Here is a 17,611-nt window from a genome sequence, read left to right as displayed (position 1 = left end):
GCAATGCTTCGGCCAAGTCTTTAGGGGTTTCCTCAAACACAGAGCGGCTGCGAATTGGGCCTTCTGATTTAGTTCGAATAGAGACGTCACCCCAAATATTTATGAGGCCTATTACCTCGCCATCCCGCCAATGATCACCTCCGTCACAGCTGTCATTCGCTTTCCCTTTTCTTCAACGCGTCGAGTTGGCAAATGTCAAGTTGGATTGATGTAGAAGTTGCATGAATTCCAGATTCATCCGGATTTTAATGCCACGTATGAAAGTGGACGAAACAGAACCAAAACCATCCAATTTTAAGTGTTTTTGCCGTTCACACTGCCACACATAACACATCTGTGTCACATATGATGAAAAAAGATTTTTGCCTGGTTTAAGTTGTGAAGTGAGGTATTTTTCTCATGCATTACTAAGTGGTGGCCACCACTTAATTAACTCACTTTTTTTATCTCTTTATCTCACTATTTATGTGGGATGTCACCAACGGGGTATATATATATATATATATATATATTAAATAGGTATTAATAAGGTATTAATAGAGTAAGCTCACAAAATGCAAATTAGACCTTTTTTTATTATTTCGTGTAAAATTTGAGTTGAATTGTTGTATTAATGGTGTATTAATCTAAAGGCAAAGGCAGTCAATTAAGAGTCATTTAGGTAATATTTTGTGTATAAATTGTGCCTAACATATACATCAAGCATTATTAATAATAGTGATTTATTTGAATGTATGTAATATTATTATTAAAAACTGATTCAACAAAGATTATTTTTTGGAGAAATAACCAAAGCTTTATTTGAAAGACAGAAACTGTGTACCCCCTATTTTAGAAAAAACCTTTGACCCCTTTCTACCCTCTTCCAATGCTCCTTTGAGTGTAAAATCACATTTTGACTGGTTTTAGGGATCACTTGAGGTGAGCCAGTCTAGCGCCAACCAACTCAAATCCAACAGAGGAAACAGAAAAGAGCAAAAACTACAACTTTGTCCTTTATTTACAGCCAATATTACATTCATGCAGGTTCTCACTGCTAAAAGCACGAAGAAATTAATGAACAAAATAAGTTGACGGCCCCTTTAATAACAGATAATGCATTATTATGGTAGTATTAATAATTCATTTAGCAACAGGCAATCATTTAATACTGACTATTTTAAGTAATGCAGGGGTCACATGTTCACATGTGCCTGAGTTGTAGAAGTATCAGAATAGAAAGGACTGAAGGTTTTAATGTGTCAGCAACCATTACGCCATACCCCAAACAATGCACCCTGTGAAAGAGGAACAGCAGCTGCAAGCTGACACTCGATGGTTACAATGGAAGGAAAACAGACAGCAGAAATAGCCTCTAAAAACACTGAATAGTCAAATTTGTCACCTTTGACCACATCTTAGCCAACATTCTGTGTCAGAAAAGCCACATCCTATAATACCACAAAGCAGTGTAGTGTGATCTGCTGGCTTTAAACTTTTTTTAACATCAGCTACAGCCAAAGGTGTCAAATCCAGGTCTGCCTGGATAGCTCTGCTGCAGCTAAGCTTTAAATGATCAGATCCAGGCCCAGAAAGTCCAAATCCAGGAGTTTTATCCAGGATTTATTTTACCCAGTAAAACTTCCTGGATGTTCCAAATGTCTGGATGGCTCCACTGCACTACAAATCCACCCCAGGATTTTTGTCCAACTGCCTGGATAGCTCTGCTGCAGCTAAGCCTTAAATGATCAGATCCAGGCCCAGAAGGTAAAAATCCAACCCAGGATTTTGTTCCAACTGCCTGAATGGCTCTGCTGCAGTAAATACTCCACCCCAGGATTTTTGTTTTGCCTTGATAGCCTTGCAGCTCAGCCTAGAATCATCAGATCCAGGCCCAGAAATTAAAAATCCACCCCAGTATTTTGTTCCAACTGCCTTGATAGCCTTGTAGCTAAGCCTAATGATCAGATCCAGGCCCAGAAAGTAAAAATCCACCCCAGGATTTTGTTGCCTGGATGGCTGTGCAAAATCCTGGGCTGGATTTTTACTCTCTGGACTTGGATCTGACACCTCTGACTACAGCCTACATAGCCTAGCGTTTTCTTTGCAACATCCCACAGTGATTAGACGGCTCTACAACAGCCAGACTCCTAACTTATTAAGTCTATCACATTGCTAGCTAGTCACTAGAACTCTGTTTAACAATGCTACTACAATTGCTACTACAATAGATAAGGAAAAGTGGAAGGGTAAACATTTGGTACTTCAGCAGAACAGTATCTGTTACTGACTTGGTGCTGGTAGCTTTCTTCATTTTTAAAAAGAGCTAGCTATACATCTAAGTAAAATGTTATGCTAAAACAGTGCACAGTGTTTGTAGATATATGTCGAGGTTTAAAGGGTGTGTATTGTAACTTTCCTTTCCCTGAGGTTGACTTATGACATTTGTGTGGGTTCACACTGATCAGGCATAACGTTAACACCACCTGCCTAATACTGAGGATTTTCCCCTTGTGCCACCACAACAGATCTGACCATTTGAGGTATGGACTCCACAAGACCTCAGAAGCTGTCCTGTGTCATCTGGTACCAAGATGTTAGCAGCAAATCCTTTAAGTGGGCCTTCATGGATTGTGTCAGTGACCCTTAGGAGCCCATGACCCTGTCGTCGGTTCACGGGTTGTCCTTTCTTGGACCACTTCTGGTACTTACCACAGCATACCAGAAAAAAAACCCACAAGACCTGCCTGATGTTTTGGAGATGTTCTGACCCAGATTGTTTGGTCAGTTTCTCAGATTCTTCAGAATCCTCATTTTTCCTGCTTTTAACACCTTCATCACCTTCAAGAACTGACTGTTCACTTGCTGCCAAATAGGTAGATCCCACCCCATGACAGCACTATAGATAAAGATAATCAATGCTCCTCTCTTTACCTGTCAGTGGTGCTAATGTTATGGCTGATTGGTGTATGTACCAAAAAAAACATCAGAATTAATTTATTATGAACATTTTCAAACCTCCTTCCTTTGAACCTCACTAGAATCCTCTTTATCACTTAAACAGGTTGTTATTTGTTACCATGCCTTTAAGTGTGATGTATGTAAATGGCCTCTGTTCTGATTGGCTTTCCTGTATTGTGTCTTATTCAAAAAGCAGCCAGGCTCAATGGAAAGGAGTTCCTGCAGCTTAGGTTCCATATGCGAACTCGACTGTATGGCCTGGATACATTTCGGATCAGACCGAGGTATTCCCATGATATGGGCCCTTTAAATCTAGCATTGACAGTACGTTCCTGTCTCTGAAGCTACGACATAGGTTAACTGGGCCTATCTTAGTGGATTAGGAAAACCAGTCCCCTATCCGGTTAAATGGAATTGAATAAGGAGAAGCTGATTGTATGGCATAAACCCTGTACTAGGACCTAGAACATCATAGCTGCACTGCACTGACATCTTCAGCCACAGTGCTACAGATTGAAGACATCACTAGTTGTTGCATAGTGTCGTACATTATTCATAGTCCAGCTTCTGACTATTCAGGAGAGTTTCCTTTTAGCGGTACGGACCAACAGGGTCTCTCTTGGCTGGGGATGCTGGTAATGGGTGTCCCAGGTTTCATCGGGGTTAAAACTGAAGGAGAAGATGGTGCAGCTGATTAGTTGAGTGCTGGAGCATTCTCAGGAGGCAGAGTCGGGGTTTCATCCCTAAAATCATCAGACTGAAAATCTGTAGAAAAGAAAGATGGGAGGGGCGTGAGAGTTCAGTTGAACAAGGAACTTTCGTCATCATGACCAGAGTTCAGGAGAACTGTTCTAATACCTTGCAAACATAGTGAAAATTCCTGAAAGACCCAAAGCTGGACCTTTTTGGGCCTATGAATCAGCTTTAGGTCTGGAACACCCTGACTACAGTGAAGCATGGCCGTTGCTCAGTGATACTCTAGGGCTGCTTTGCTTCCTCAGGCCTTCTGTAAGGAAGCTGAAGCTTTGGCATCATTGGGCCTTCCTACAGGACAATGACCCTAAGCATACCTCAAGTATGCTTGGTTTCAGAAGAAGTCCTGGAAGATTCTGGAGTTGTCGTCACAGTCATCTTATGGGACTTTAATCCCATAGAAAATCTTTGGTGGGATTTGATGAAGGAGGTTGTAGCATCAAACCCATGATTATTAGTGATCTGGAGGCCACTGCCCATGAGGAATGGGTGAAGATTTCTCAGGAACGCTGCTGCCAGAAGCTGTTGCCTGGCTGAGCATCACCTTTGCAGCAGGTCTTAACAGCAGAAGGAGCTCTACTAAGCACTAAAGAGTAATGTGGAGGAAGCCCTTATAATAATAATAATAATAATATAATTATAATAATAATAATAGTAAATAGTCAATAGTTCAACACTGACTGTTCAACAGTAGGACTGGGAACCCATCTTGGCCCACCTAAAAGAGACGTTCCCTGTTGCTGGTTGATAATGATGGAGGACTCCTCCTGCTCCTCCTCCTCTTCTCCCCAGTCTGCGATGTTGGCGGGTGGGATACACTGCTCCAGGAACAGGTCCTCATCCTCCTCATAGTCCTCCTGCTCTGGGGGCCAGCGCAGCTCGCCACTCTCCACCTCGCTCACGTCTGTGGGCTCCACCACGATGGAGGGCAGCCGCTCCTTCCCCTGCTCAACACAGACCAGAGAGCTGTCTGAACCCAGCACCGCCCCCACAGGGTCCGGGAAGATCTGCAGGAAGAGCGCGAGACGTGATAGTGAGCATGGAGGAAAGTGCAACGAGATGGATGGATGATTGGTTGGATAAATGATAAATTGAAGGACGAATGGGTGGACAGAAGGATGGACGGAGATAGATCAATAATTAATAATTAATAAATAAATAAATAAACGTATCAACAGATGGATAGTTGGCTGAATGGATGGATACATGGACAGATAAGTGGATGTGGATGGAAGGATGGATATGTGGGTGGATAGATGGATGGGTGGGTGGATGAATGAATGAATAAATGGATGGACAAATCTATGGATAGATGGATGGATGGACAGGTGATAAATAAATAAACAAATAAATAAATGGATCAACTGATGGATAGATGGGTGGATGGATGGATGGACAGATGGGTGAATGGAAGGATGGATATGTGGGTGGATAGATGGATGGATGGGTGGATGAATTAATGAATGAATGGATGGACAGATCTATGGATGGATGGATAGATGTGTGGACAGATGATAAAATAAATAAATAAATGGATCAACAGATGGATAGACAGGCAGATAGATGGATGGATTAATGGACAGATGGGTGGATGGAAGAATGGATATGTGGGTGGATGGACGGATGGATGGGTGGATGAATGAATGAATGAATGAATGAATAAATGGACAGATCTATGGATGGATGGGTGGACAGAAGATAAATAAATAAATAAATAAATGGATCAACAGATGGATAGACGGGCGGATGGATGGATTGATAAATGGACAGATGGGTGGATGCAAGGATGAATGAATGGGTGGATGAATGAATGAATGAATGGACAGATCTATGGATGGATGGATGGATGGGTGGACAGATGGGTGGATGGAAGAATGGATATGTGGGTGGATGGATGGATGAATGGGTGGATGAATGAATGAATGAATGAATGAATGAATGAATGGACAGATCTATGGATGGATGGATGGATGGATGGATGGGTGGACAGATGGGTGGATGGAAGAATGGATATGTGGGTGAATGGATGGATGAATGGATGGATGGGTGATCGAACTAAGGAGTGAATAGATGATAAGATGATAAATAAATAAATAAATAAATAAATAAATGGATCAACATATGGATAGATGGTGCTTGGATGGATGAATGAATGAATGAATGAATGAATGAATGGACAGATGAATGATCAAACTGATGTGTGAATGGATGGATAGATACACTATCTGGACAAAAGTATTGGGACACACCTCTTAATTCCTGCATTTAAGTGTTTCATTCAGTCCCATTGCCACATGTATATAAAATTAAGCCCCTGCCTAGTCCTGCAGTCTGCCTTTCTTACACACATTAGTGAAAGAACGGGAGGTTCTAAAGAGCTCACTGAACTCCAGCGTGGTTCTGTATGTAATAGGAGACACCGCTGCACAACAGCACCAAGTCAGCTGGTGAAATTTCCTCCCTCCTAGATCTTCCTCCATCAGCTGTGAGTGGTGTTATTATTGAACAGTGGAAGAGTTTAGGAGGAACAGCTCACAGAGAGCAGCTCAGCCACCGAGTGTCTGTCAGACCACGTAAAGTTACAGAGCGGGGTCAGGGCCGAGTGCTGACCTGCTGCTGGTAGAGCTTAGAGCAAAGGGGGACGTGTATGTGAAAAGCTATAATACTGGGTTCTCATCACAGGTCCAGACAGGTATTGAGTGAGAAGCTGTTTGACAGGAAACATCCCAAATCTAACGTCCCACAAACACCATCTCTACCTTGTTCATGTGTCTATGACAGGTCCTCCCCCACACATCCCTTTAAACCCTGTCATCCATCATTCCTGGCTCCTCATATCAGAGGGGGCACTGGCTTCCCTCCCCAAGCAGAAGCCACCCAAACTCCAGCCCAAAGTATTTTGAGTTCCCAACCTACTCTTACAGTCTTCTCCCAAACCATCATCAAGCTGGAGGCATGGTCTGAACTAATGACATTTCATGACACCAGCCAGAAATACATGCTACTAATCTGGGATTTATGAAAATACCATGTGTGGGGTGAGCCAGGCCAAGGCCTTTGCTGTATGTTAATGATGTGAGCATGTGTGTGAGGCAGAAGGAGAGAGACTGCGAGTTAGGGGGTCTCATCACCCCCCCACCCCCTCGCCCCAACCTCACTGTGTGTAGTTTACCTGAAAGGGCAGCCTGTCCCCCTTCCTCTGCAGTGGGATTTCATACATGGCTGAGTCCTCGGCCCTCAGGTCCTCCACACATCTGTTCCCACAAAAATATATAAATAAATGAGGATTTGAGGGGAGAGAATCAGGACTGTTTACAGAGTGTGTGTGAATGTGTGTGTGTGTGTGTGTGTGAATGTGTGTGTGTGTGTGTACTTTACACTAATACTGTAATGACAGAATTGGAATGGCGCCCGTTACATCACACACAGGAGACAGTGCGCAACAAATGCTTGCTATCTCTGCTTCTGTCTCACTTTAACTCTGTTCACTGTAATCCTCTGTTTCTCTTCATTCACACACACACACACACACACACACACACACTCAATTTCACACATCCTGATCTACCTGCACAGTTATGACCCACTTCTTTGCTCTCTACTAGTTTAGCGAAGACTGCAGGAAGCACACGCCGCTCCTAAAAAGCCGCCCTGGCCCACATTCCACTGCATTTTACATTGAGCAACAAAACAGATGGAGCTGAAATGGGCAGAGCGGCCGTTTCCCATCTTTTACAGTTTCAAAATAACAAAACAGGAAACACACAGTATGGTCAGTCCTTAGCAACCCCCAAACCCCCTCACTTCGGCCAGTCTTACGGCTTGTAGACGCTTTTTTCGAGGTGGCTGAGAGTCTTTCCGTTGTTGTTTGGGGGATTTTTGCACCCATTCCTGGACCGTCCTGCTGTACTGCTCGTTTGAGGTCTATGCATAGATGATTTTCGATGATGTTTAGGTCAGAGGGGACTGTGACAAGTCACTTACGTGGACCCAGGTGTGTTCAAGGCCAATCACACGGCCGTGTTTAGGCGTGTACAATGTCCAGCTACCATCAAAAAATCCTCATTATTGTCATTATGGCTAAACCGTCAGCATGCACCTCTTGAGGAAGTCAGTTGTGGATTGTTTGGTCTATTTGGGATCATTATCCTGCTGTAGAAGCTCATCCTCTTTTCACATTTTTACAGATGAAAGGGTTTTGCTTTCAGAATTCGCTGGTATTTCATTGGATCATTCTTCTTAAAAACTTGCCCTGTGCCACTGGCTGCAACACAAGCCCAAAGCATGATCGATCTTTCCCTGAGCTTAACAATTGGAAAGGTGCTCTTTTCATGGAATTCTGCACCTTTATTTGATCAACAATACTTTGCTCATTGGGGCCAAAAAAACATGGAAGTCTGCAGGACCTCTTTCAAAATGCTGAATTTTGAAGTAAGGAAGCAGGAAAGATTCTCCTCTGATGGCTGATGAAGCATCTTCTTCCATGAATGTCATATTTGTGCAGGTGTTGCTGCACACTAGAACAGTGCACCCAGAGTCGGCCCAAGGTATACTCGAATTATGCGGCCGCTTAGAGCCTGAGCGCCACCAGGGGGCCCCCAAGAGCACCAAGAAAATCTAGTAGTAGAAAGTCTAGTCTTCTTCCCTGGACAGTGGAGACTCCAGATACTTTTTTAATACCCTTGATTTCAGAAGAAGCAGTGAGTGATCAAGTGTCTCAATACTTCTGTCCCTTTAGTGGTAGCAAGCAATTGAAGTGTGGGTCTATGTACAGACCTTGGCAGGGGAGGGAGTAAACATTTTGTCCTCATTGAGGCAAGAATCACGGCTGTCGATGGTCAGCTTAAGTTGGCCTAAGCAGTCCCAGCTGACCTGAGTCTAATCTCTATGCATGACTCTCCTGAGCTCCAGGGGGGCTGGATTACATATAGCGCTAGGGACTAATCATACCAAAATGGATTACACACCACCCATAGTCATTTTCATTACAGCCAGATTGAGGAAACATGGGGAATTGCACTCGATTCCTCTTTTTTTTTACAATCTAAAGAAGATAAACTGGCCCTCTGGTGAGTGGTCAGTTCACCAGCACACATTGCTTTCCATAGTGCTGTACACTGTCAAAAATAAGTCATTCCAGGGGCTCTGAGTGGCTCAGCCACTAATGTGCTACCACTTTGGCCCAGGGGTCGTGATCCTGAGCTATATCATTTCACCATCAGCACGATAGCCTGTGCTCTCTGCAGGTGGGTAGATGGCGCTCTCTTCCCTTAATCTCACTCTTAATGTGATGTTGGCGGACACAGGCGTCTGTCAGCTTTCCTCCGAGCATGTTTGCTGCCCGGCAATGGTCCGGCATCGACTGCAGTTTGGAAAGAGGTGCTGGCTGGCTTCACGTGTATCGGAGGAGACCTTACCCTCCTAGTGTCGGGAGCATTGCTAGTGCTACACTGTTGAAAGTATAAGATCCTTAAGGGACGTTTGAAGGTTCTTTAATTTGATACTATGGAGGAACCTCTTGAAAAACCTTGAGGAACCTTCAAGAAAAGTTCTTTAGAAGAAAAAGGTACTTTGAAGGTTCCTCAAAGAATCTGAAGAGGTTCACTAGCAATGCTTCCGACACTAGGAGGGTAAGGTCTCCTCCGCCACTTGGAGTCCCTGGAAGGTTCTTTAATTTGAAACTGTGGAGGAACCTCTTAGGGGGCTTTGAGGAACCTTCAACAAAAGGTCTTTTAAAAAAAAGGTACTTTGAAGGTTCCTCAAAGCATCTTAAGAGGTTCCTCCACAGTTTCAGTTTCAAACTAAAAACCTCCAAAAGGTCCTCAAGGATCTTCATATGTGTATGTATATATATATCAGAATATCAAATAATCAATCCAGTTTAAATTATAATTATAAATGTCATTATTTTAATATAATATAATAATAATATACATTTTCTGGTTAATTATTTAATGGTTCAGGCTTTAAAGGGTTAAAGGGTCCCTCACTCTAAACCTAAAACCCACTGTAGCTATAAATCTAACCCCAGTCCAAAACCTCAACCTACCCCTAATCATGACTCCAATCCAAACCCCAAACATGAGAGGTCAGCAGTTACAGTTACTCAGTGACTTGCACTCCAGTGTGGATCTCTACTTCAGCCTGAGAGTTAGTGAAGAGCCTACTCTGCATTTTACTTTTACGTCATTTTCATTTGCTGACTCAAAAGCCAACAACATCTCAGTTCCCAATCCGACTGGCGGAGATACTCAGTCAGCAGTTCTTAAAGGGAACTGTACTTACAGAACCCCATATTTCATAAATTTAGGATGTATCACATGTGAGGTGTCTACGGACCACATGATCACATATGATAATTTGTTGTTTTTTCACAGTTAAACATTTTTCACACAATCACAGTTTGACCTTGTGATCACAGTTCACAGTTTTTACATGATCACATTTGTTACACATTTTTACATGGCTCAGAATTTTTCACACATGATCACATTTTCAAATCTTATTATTATTATATTATCATATTTTTTCTTGGGATCTATTTTTATTTTTATTTTTTTACATTTTTATCAATCACGTTTTTTCCACAATCATTTATTTCATGTGATCACAGATTTATTTGTCATGTGATCACATTTTTTCACATATGATCATTTTTTGTTTTTTGTGTTTTCTTTTGATCAAGGTTTTGTTTTTAGTATCAATCACATCTATTTCACAATCATTTATTTAATGTGATCACAGATTCTTTTTCTCATGTGATCATTTGATTTTTATTTTTGTACAGTTAGACATTTTTCACACAATCACATTTTCCTTGTGATCTCATGTTTTTATTTTTTTTATTGATCAATTTGTACAATTTATTTATTTTTTATCTCAAGGACAAAACAAATAACTTGTCCCGGCAGATAAGTGCATGAAAAATATCAGATATCGGCATCAGCCTGACATATGTTATTGATTTATCTTTTTTGTGTGTGTCTTTTACTAATTACTGATTGCGTGAAGCTGCTTAGTGACAACAACAGTTGTAAAAATCTATACAAATAAATTGGATTTGATTATATACTGAATATACTGTACATAAACAGTGAGCAGTGAGCAACGTACAGCCTGTTTCCATCACTGATAACTGATAAAAATAATGATAATAATAATCACATCAGCTACAGAGGTCAGTCAGAACTGTAGCTGGACTCAAGCTTGGGTAGAAAACGGGTGATGTAGTTTGTTGGTGGAGACGAGCTCACAGTTCAACCATTCGGATTCAGAAATCTCTCTGAGCTGGATCTCTTCAGGCCACTGCGGTCTGGAGTCTCTGAGGCAGCATCGGGAACAGGCACCAAAAATACTTACAATTGGCCGACACGGCCTCAGAAGATTAATCGTGCATCATGTTCTTTAGATGAGGAGTGGAACAATGCCAATGGGGATGGAAGGATGTGTGTGTGTGTGTGTGTGTGTGTGTGTGTGTGTCAGCGGCAGAGAATGAGGCTTTTTTCATCCTGTTTCAAATCTGTTAATGTCCTCCGGAGGAGCTGGGCAGAGATTAAGAGGCGTTTTTTCTCCCGACACTGTATACTGCATATATACATGTGCATCCTGCACCCAAGGGAGTCTCACCCAAACCACTAACAGCTAAGTGACACAGGACAGTGGTGAAACTGAACTCATGCAAGGGAAAACACGCAGGCCATATTGACCCATCTCAGGAAACGAATGAAGTAAAGCAGGTCTTTCAAAACTCTAAGGCTGTTTATTTTTAGCGAGCAGAAAGCACGCTGGTTTTAAGACGTGCATGTACGGTCAGCTCGGCTGGGACCTCACGGTAGAAGTGCACTTCAGCTTTAATGGAGGCCAGAGAGTTTAGACGCTGAGTGATCCCATATAAGAAACACGGTAGTAAGAAGAATGATGGTAAAACGGGCCGCTATTCAAATTCTGACTGAAAATGACAATAATGGTGCCGACGGCAGACAATATTTCATATGTTATTAATAAAAATGTAGAATAAAGAGACGTCGAATGTAGGAATGTTAACGTGTCTTATATACGATATGTTATATAATAGTACATACGTATATAAGAATAAACCAGTAAAAACAGACCAGAACTCTTATTATTATTTATTTATTTTGTATTTATTTACTTTATATTTATTTATTTGGAGTTAATAAAAAAAAACTCCCCAAATTTAGATTACCAATTACCCAACCTACTCTCCCCCATCACATATGGGACACATGCGCAACCAGCCAACCAACGCGCTCGGAGGAAAGTGCCTGGTACCCAGCTCTGATGCATTGGCTAGAATCACACTGAAGTGATGTAGGGGGGAAAGAGAGAGGCATCTACCCACTAAGAGAGAGCAAGGTCACTTGTGCTCTCTCAGACTCTGGCTGCTGAGGGCAGCAGGATTCGTACCTGGGTGATGCTCGGGTCACAGCGGGACCTGGAGCTCTATAACAGAACCTATAAAGGACGAAGTAAAATCTTAATTTTAACCATAAGGGCCTGGATTCAGTTTTAAATGTTATTCAAAATCACTCAATCAGTCAAATGATTTGAGCAGCTCTTTGGTGTTTCTTCTTATTGTGATAAAGAGGTCACATGACCTGTGACATCAATATTTTAAAGTTAAAGTTTGAATACAAAAAGTGCTGTGAGGAACTTCCCTCATCTTTTAAAGGTCTGTGACACAAATTTGAGCATGGGCTTTAATGACTCATAATGTGTCATTTTGGACTGTTTCTATTGGTCCATTCTTCAAATGTTTAAAAAGGGGTTTCATTCTATAGTGTTACTTTCAACTAAATGTATTATATAAAACAAAAATCAATAATTAAATTGTGGTAGAATTGAAAACGTCCAGGCAAACCAGCAGGAGCTCAGAGATTTACCCCCCTGTTGTCTCAATACGCAACATCTGGAAGTAAAAAAAACCCTGCCTTGTAAATCAGTACCGTCCTCACTATCACATTCTATGTATGTCACCTGCATCTGTGACTGATCCCCGCAGGGCTGTGTGACGCCAGTGATGAAACAGGGCGCTGGGTAATCCAGCCTGGCCTTCCTGCTGTCACTGGTAAAGTCATTAACAAGCTCACCGTGCTGCTCTCGATCACACGAGCTACTCGCTCACTAGCATGAGGATTGGGGACACTGAGGTGTGTGTGTGTGTGTGTGTGTATGTGTGTGTGGCGGCGTGTTTAACTCTGTGTTGGGACGGAAACTCTGCTCCAGGATGTCGTGGGTTGTGGGGTTTTTTGCAGGTCCAAAAAAGGAACCACCTGTGAACCAGCCACCAGGTCATGGGCACCTAAGGCTCACTGATGCTCATGGAGGCCTCACCCACATCACAACTTACAGGACTCCCAGACACCACAGGACACTTTCAGAGGTCTTGTGGAGTTCATGGCTTCAATGCTCAGAACTGTTGGGGCACCATAAGGGGGACCTACTGATATTGATATTAGGCATTGGTTGTACTAATGTTATGGCTGATGTGTGTATATATACTGTATCAGGGGTGCAGATTTGGTCTGATGTATAGAGAACAGCCTACATACAGTAGTTTAGACTTTAGTTTTTAGACATTTTTGTCATTCAGTGTGCATAAGAACGCAATTTGGTTGCATTGGCTCGAGGTAGTTATGAGGTCAACAGCAGCAGCAGTAATACAGCGTTTTTGTTATATACAGGTGTAGTAAAATATTCATATGTATATAAGTTACCATTTATTGCACTGGAACTCCTAGGTATGGAGTGCTCAACATATGTATAGTATATTGTACCAGGGTAATCAAAAAGAATGGGTTCAGCAGTCTTACGGTATGTGGAAAGAAGCTGTTACTGAACCTGGCTGTTCTGCATTGAATACTATGAAACCTCTTTCCCGAGGCCAGCAGCAAGATCAGTCCGTGGTGAGGGTGGGAGGAGTCTCTGTGTATGTTCTGGGCGTGTCGCAATGTCCTGTAAGTGAAGTCCAGATAATTCTCTCCGCATCCAACAATATGTAAAACTAGATGAAAAGAATGACAATATTCTTATTCAATATACAAGCTGTATTATTATTATTATCAGAGGAACTAGCTTTGTGTATTTTCTGATTTATATTCAGTTGAGAGATGCAGTTTTGATTGCCTAATGCCATTTTTTAATCCATAATTATCATAAAAAAACATAAATGAAGGTGACATGACCCACCCCTAACCCTGCACTACTGATCTACTGTAGATACTCACACTGCCTGCATAGCCATGTTGGATGGGTTTTCCCATAAGGTCCCAAATGATGCAAGACCGGTCCACTCTTTGAAATTAAGGAAGATTTTTTGGGTCACTCTCTCTTTCTCACTCCATCACACTCTATGTGTCTCTCTATTTTGCATGCTTGCTCTCCCCTCTCTGTGTCACATATGAACTGTCCCTCTTCTTCTCTATGTCATCGTCTCTCTCTCCCCCTCTATCTCCATCAAACCCATGGGTACGAGTCAGGTAGTGCCCACGTCTAATGTGCATTTGGCCTGGCAGAGTACAGCTGCTAGTCTAGCAGCTAACTTCACAACCTTCTGTATAATTCTTTTTATAAAACACTAAATGGACAAAAGTATTGGGACACCTGGTCATCCATTTCCTCTGATACCGAAAGTATTAAAAAGAGTAACTTGCACTGCATTCAGTGACAAGACCCTAAGTGAGGTGAGGACGTTGGATGATCACTGTCATGATCACTTGTCACTGTCTCCCAGATCCCAAAAGTCCTGGATGGAGCACTATCCATCATTCCAACTGCTCCACAGCTCAAAGCTGGGGGGTTTATACCCCTCTAGCCCACGCCTGGCATTAGGTAGCATGGTGCCAATAGGTTCATGATGTTGATCTGCTCCAGAGAGTCCTATTCTATTGATAATACTTCTCTACAGGGACGAGACAAGCGTGTCAGCAATAGGTGCAAGTTTAAGCAGCTGAATGCAGTCATTAGAAGGGGTGTCCACAAACATTTGGACATATAATGTAGATACACTAGGTTTATCATCATAGAAATGAACAATTTATGCACTCAAAATGTATTTGATGAGATGTCACCCCTGAAGTTTTTATGAGGTATTGATCCAAACGAATTCTTTAAGGGGTCAATTCCAACACCCCTCAGAGATCAGAAGTCAATGGAGAATAGCCAGTCTGGTTGGAGCTGACAGAAAGGCTACAGTAACTCAGATAATCACTCTGTACAGCTGTGGTGAGCAGAAAAGCATCTCAGAATGCACATCAACCCTGAGGCGGATGGGCACAACAGCAGAAGACCACGCCGAAAGAACAGAAAGCTGAGGCTGCAGTGGGCACAGACTCATCAACGTTGGACAGGCGAGGACAGGAGAAATGCAGCCTAGTCTGATCAATCTCAATTTCTAGAGGCCCACAGATAGTCAGAATTTGCTGCTACACACAATCCTGATTAGGAAGATCTGCCACCCAGCAGAGCTTGGCTGCAATTTGAACCTAACATCCCTGATCCACATAATGAAGGCCTTCAGGGGCATCCGAATATTAGAGCCAGGTGTGTTGAATTCTCCAGTGCTCTTAACACATGTCTACTCCGATGAATCAATACAACTGCCACCACTGCAGCACCGCCAGGCAGCCGACACGCTCGGAGGACGGCGCCAGGTAAGCCCCCAGCTTCACTGCACCAGCTAATAGACGCCACCATCGCCTTGAGAGTGGTAATAGGAGAGAGCGCCATCTACCCGCCCAGAGAAAGTGGACTGTGCTCTCTCTGACTCTGACTGCTGATGGCAAAGCGGCATGGCTTAGGGTTAAGGGTTTTAGGCAATGGTAGACTGCTGGGCCACCATGACCTCAATCTTATTGAGAACATGTCGACTGTACTCTAAAGTGATTCTGCCAATTCTTCCCTGGAGAGAGCTCAAATATCTCAAAGATGCTGAGCCAGACAGATATCAAAGGAGGCTGATTTAGGGTTACCAATTATTAGGTGTGCTGTATGTGTGTTTTTGGCCTAGCGGATTTGGTCATATTTGTAGAAGATGCCCAATAAACTTATAAAAGAAAGCAAATCTGAAAAAGTCATTCCAGGCTCTTAAGAACAGTCGCAGAAATCATTGCAATTCCAAAACTGCAACTCTATGGAGACACTAAGCTATGGTTGACGGTGTATTTGTAGGGCTTGGTTGAATTTCCATCCATTGTAGCTCTTTAAATTAGTGTGCACACTCAGGCTGGGACCGCAAAGCACTGGTGAACGTATTACTACCAACACTATTACCTAATTTCCAAGACTTTTAGGGCTCTTCACACCCCTGCTCTTTCTGACCTCCACATATCCACAAATAAGCAACAGCCACCACCTTTACAGACTTCTCTATTCTCCATTAATACCACCATATTTCAAGCCCAGCAGAAGTGCATGGCGCTCCCTTACCCATCCGTTGAGATGCATGCATCCCCTGGACTGTTGCAGTCTATGCAGGGCATGATGATTGGGGCCAGAGGGGGGCAGCTCCCACAGCTCTCCCCCTCTATAGGCCCCAGCGAGGGGCTCTGGCTCTCCAGGGCGCTGGCCGGGCCAGCGGCAGGGCGTGGTGGGCTGGACCGGGAGCACCGCAGGGAGGTCAGCAAAAGAATCAGTGGCTGGAGGTCAGAGCTGCAATGTCCGAGCGGTACGTCCACAATATCCCTATGAAACTGTCCCGAAGAAGAATACCGGGCTGCTCTTCCTCAAGCTAACAACATCTGACACTCTTTTTTCCATTCATCCCTCTCTCTCTCTTTCAGCCCCTCCCCTCTCGCTCTCTCACCTCTCTCTCTCTCTCTCTCTCTCTCTCTCTCTCTCTCTCTCTCTCTCTCTCTCTCTCGCTCTCTCTCTTGCTCTCTCACCCCGTCTCTCTCTCTCTCTTAGCAGAAGGGCTTTGTCGAGGAGCTGGATTAGTGTCTGTGTCGATTAGAGCCGTGGCTGATGACGTCAAAGTAACAGCGCCGCCCTGCTGGAAGAGTGCTGCACTCACTGACTCCAACACTGACTCCAACGTTGATCAAACACTGACTCCAATATTCACTAAACACTGACTCCAACACTGATCAAACACTGCCTCCAATATTCACTAAACACTGACTCCAACACTGATCAAACACTGACTCCAGTACTCACTAAACACTGACTCCAATATTCACTAAATACTGACTCCAACACTGATCAAACACTGACTCCAACACTGATCAAACACTGACTCCAGTACTCACTAAACACTGACTCCAATATTCACTAAACACTGACTCCAACACTGATCAAACACTGACTCCAACACTGATCAAACACTGACTCCAGTACTCACTAAACACTGACTCCAATATTCACTAAACACTGACTCCGACACTGATCAAACACTGACTCCAACACTGATCAAACACTGACTCCAATACTCACTAAACACTGACTCCAATATTCACTAAACACTGACTCCAACACTGATCAAATACTGACTCCAATACTCACTAAACACTGACTCCAATACTCACTAAACACTGACTCCAATACTCACTAAACACTGAATCCAATATTCACTAAACACTGACTCCAACACTGATCAAACACTGCCTCCAATATTCACTAAACACTGACTACAACACTGATCAAATACTGACTCCAATAGTCACTAAACACTGACTCTAATACTCACTAAACACTGAATCCAATATTCACTAAACACTGACTCCAACACTGATCAAACACTGACTCCAATATTCACTAAACACTGACTCCAACACTGATCAAATACTGACTCCAATATTCACTAAACACTGACTCCAACACTGATCAAACACTGACTCCAATATTCACTAAACACTGACTCCAACACTGATCAAACACTGACTCCAGTACTCACTAAACACTG

General features: G+C 42.9%; 1 protein-coding gene across 1 annotated transcript; it reads right to left on the bottom strand.

Annotated features, from left to right (window-relative positions):
- Nucleotides 1–982: 982 nt before the first annotated feature.
- Nucleotides 983–16,462, bottom strand: lbhl (LBH regulator of WNT signaling pathway, like). Its single transcript, XM_072695239.1, has 4 exons — nt 16,141–16,462; nt 6,866–6,947; nt 4,412–4,700; nt 983–3,705 (listed from the first exon to the last, which is right to left on the bottom strand). Exons 1-4 carry the CDS (start codon nt 16,191–16,193, stop codon nt 3,635–3,637), a joined length of 495 nt encoding a protein of 164 aa, XP_072551340.1. The 5' UTR covers nt 16,194–16,462; the 3' UTR covers nt 983–3,634.
- Nucleotides 16,463–17,611: the final 1,149 nt, after the last annotated feature.

The sequence above is a fragment of the Salminus brasiliensis genome, chromosome 13, assembly GCF_030463535.1.
Source record: "Salminus brasiliensis chromosome 13, fSalBra1.hap2, whole genome shotgun sequence".
NCBI classification, from domain to species: Eukaryota; Metazoa; Chordata; class Actinopteri; order Characiformes; family Bryconidae; genus Salminus; species Salminus brasiliensis.
This window is presented reverse-complemented; position numbering and strand designations above follow the sequence as displayed.

What these genes read in the sequence shown, in the direction of transcription:
- lbhl (XM_072695239.1), bottom strand. Translation starts at nt 16,193, where the DNA reads ATGCCCTGCATAGACTGCAACAGTCCAGGGGATGCATGCATCTCAACG. An exon ending in GCATGCATCTCAACGGATGG is followed by an intron (nt 6,948 to 16,140) that starts GTAAGGGAGCGC and finishes TTGTGGGAACAG; the next exon opens with ATGTGTGGAGGACCTGAGGG. An exon ending in ACAGGGAACGTCTCTTTTAG is followed by an intron (nt 3,706 to 4,411) that starts GTGGGCCAAGAT and finishes TCTTTTCTACAG; the next exon opens with ATTTTCAGTCTGATGATTTT.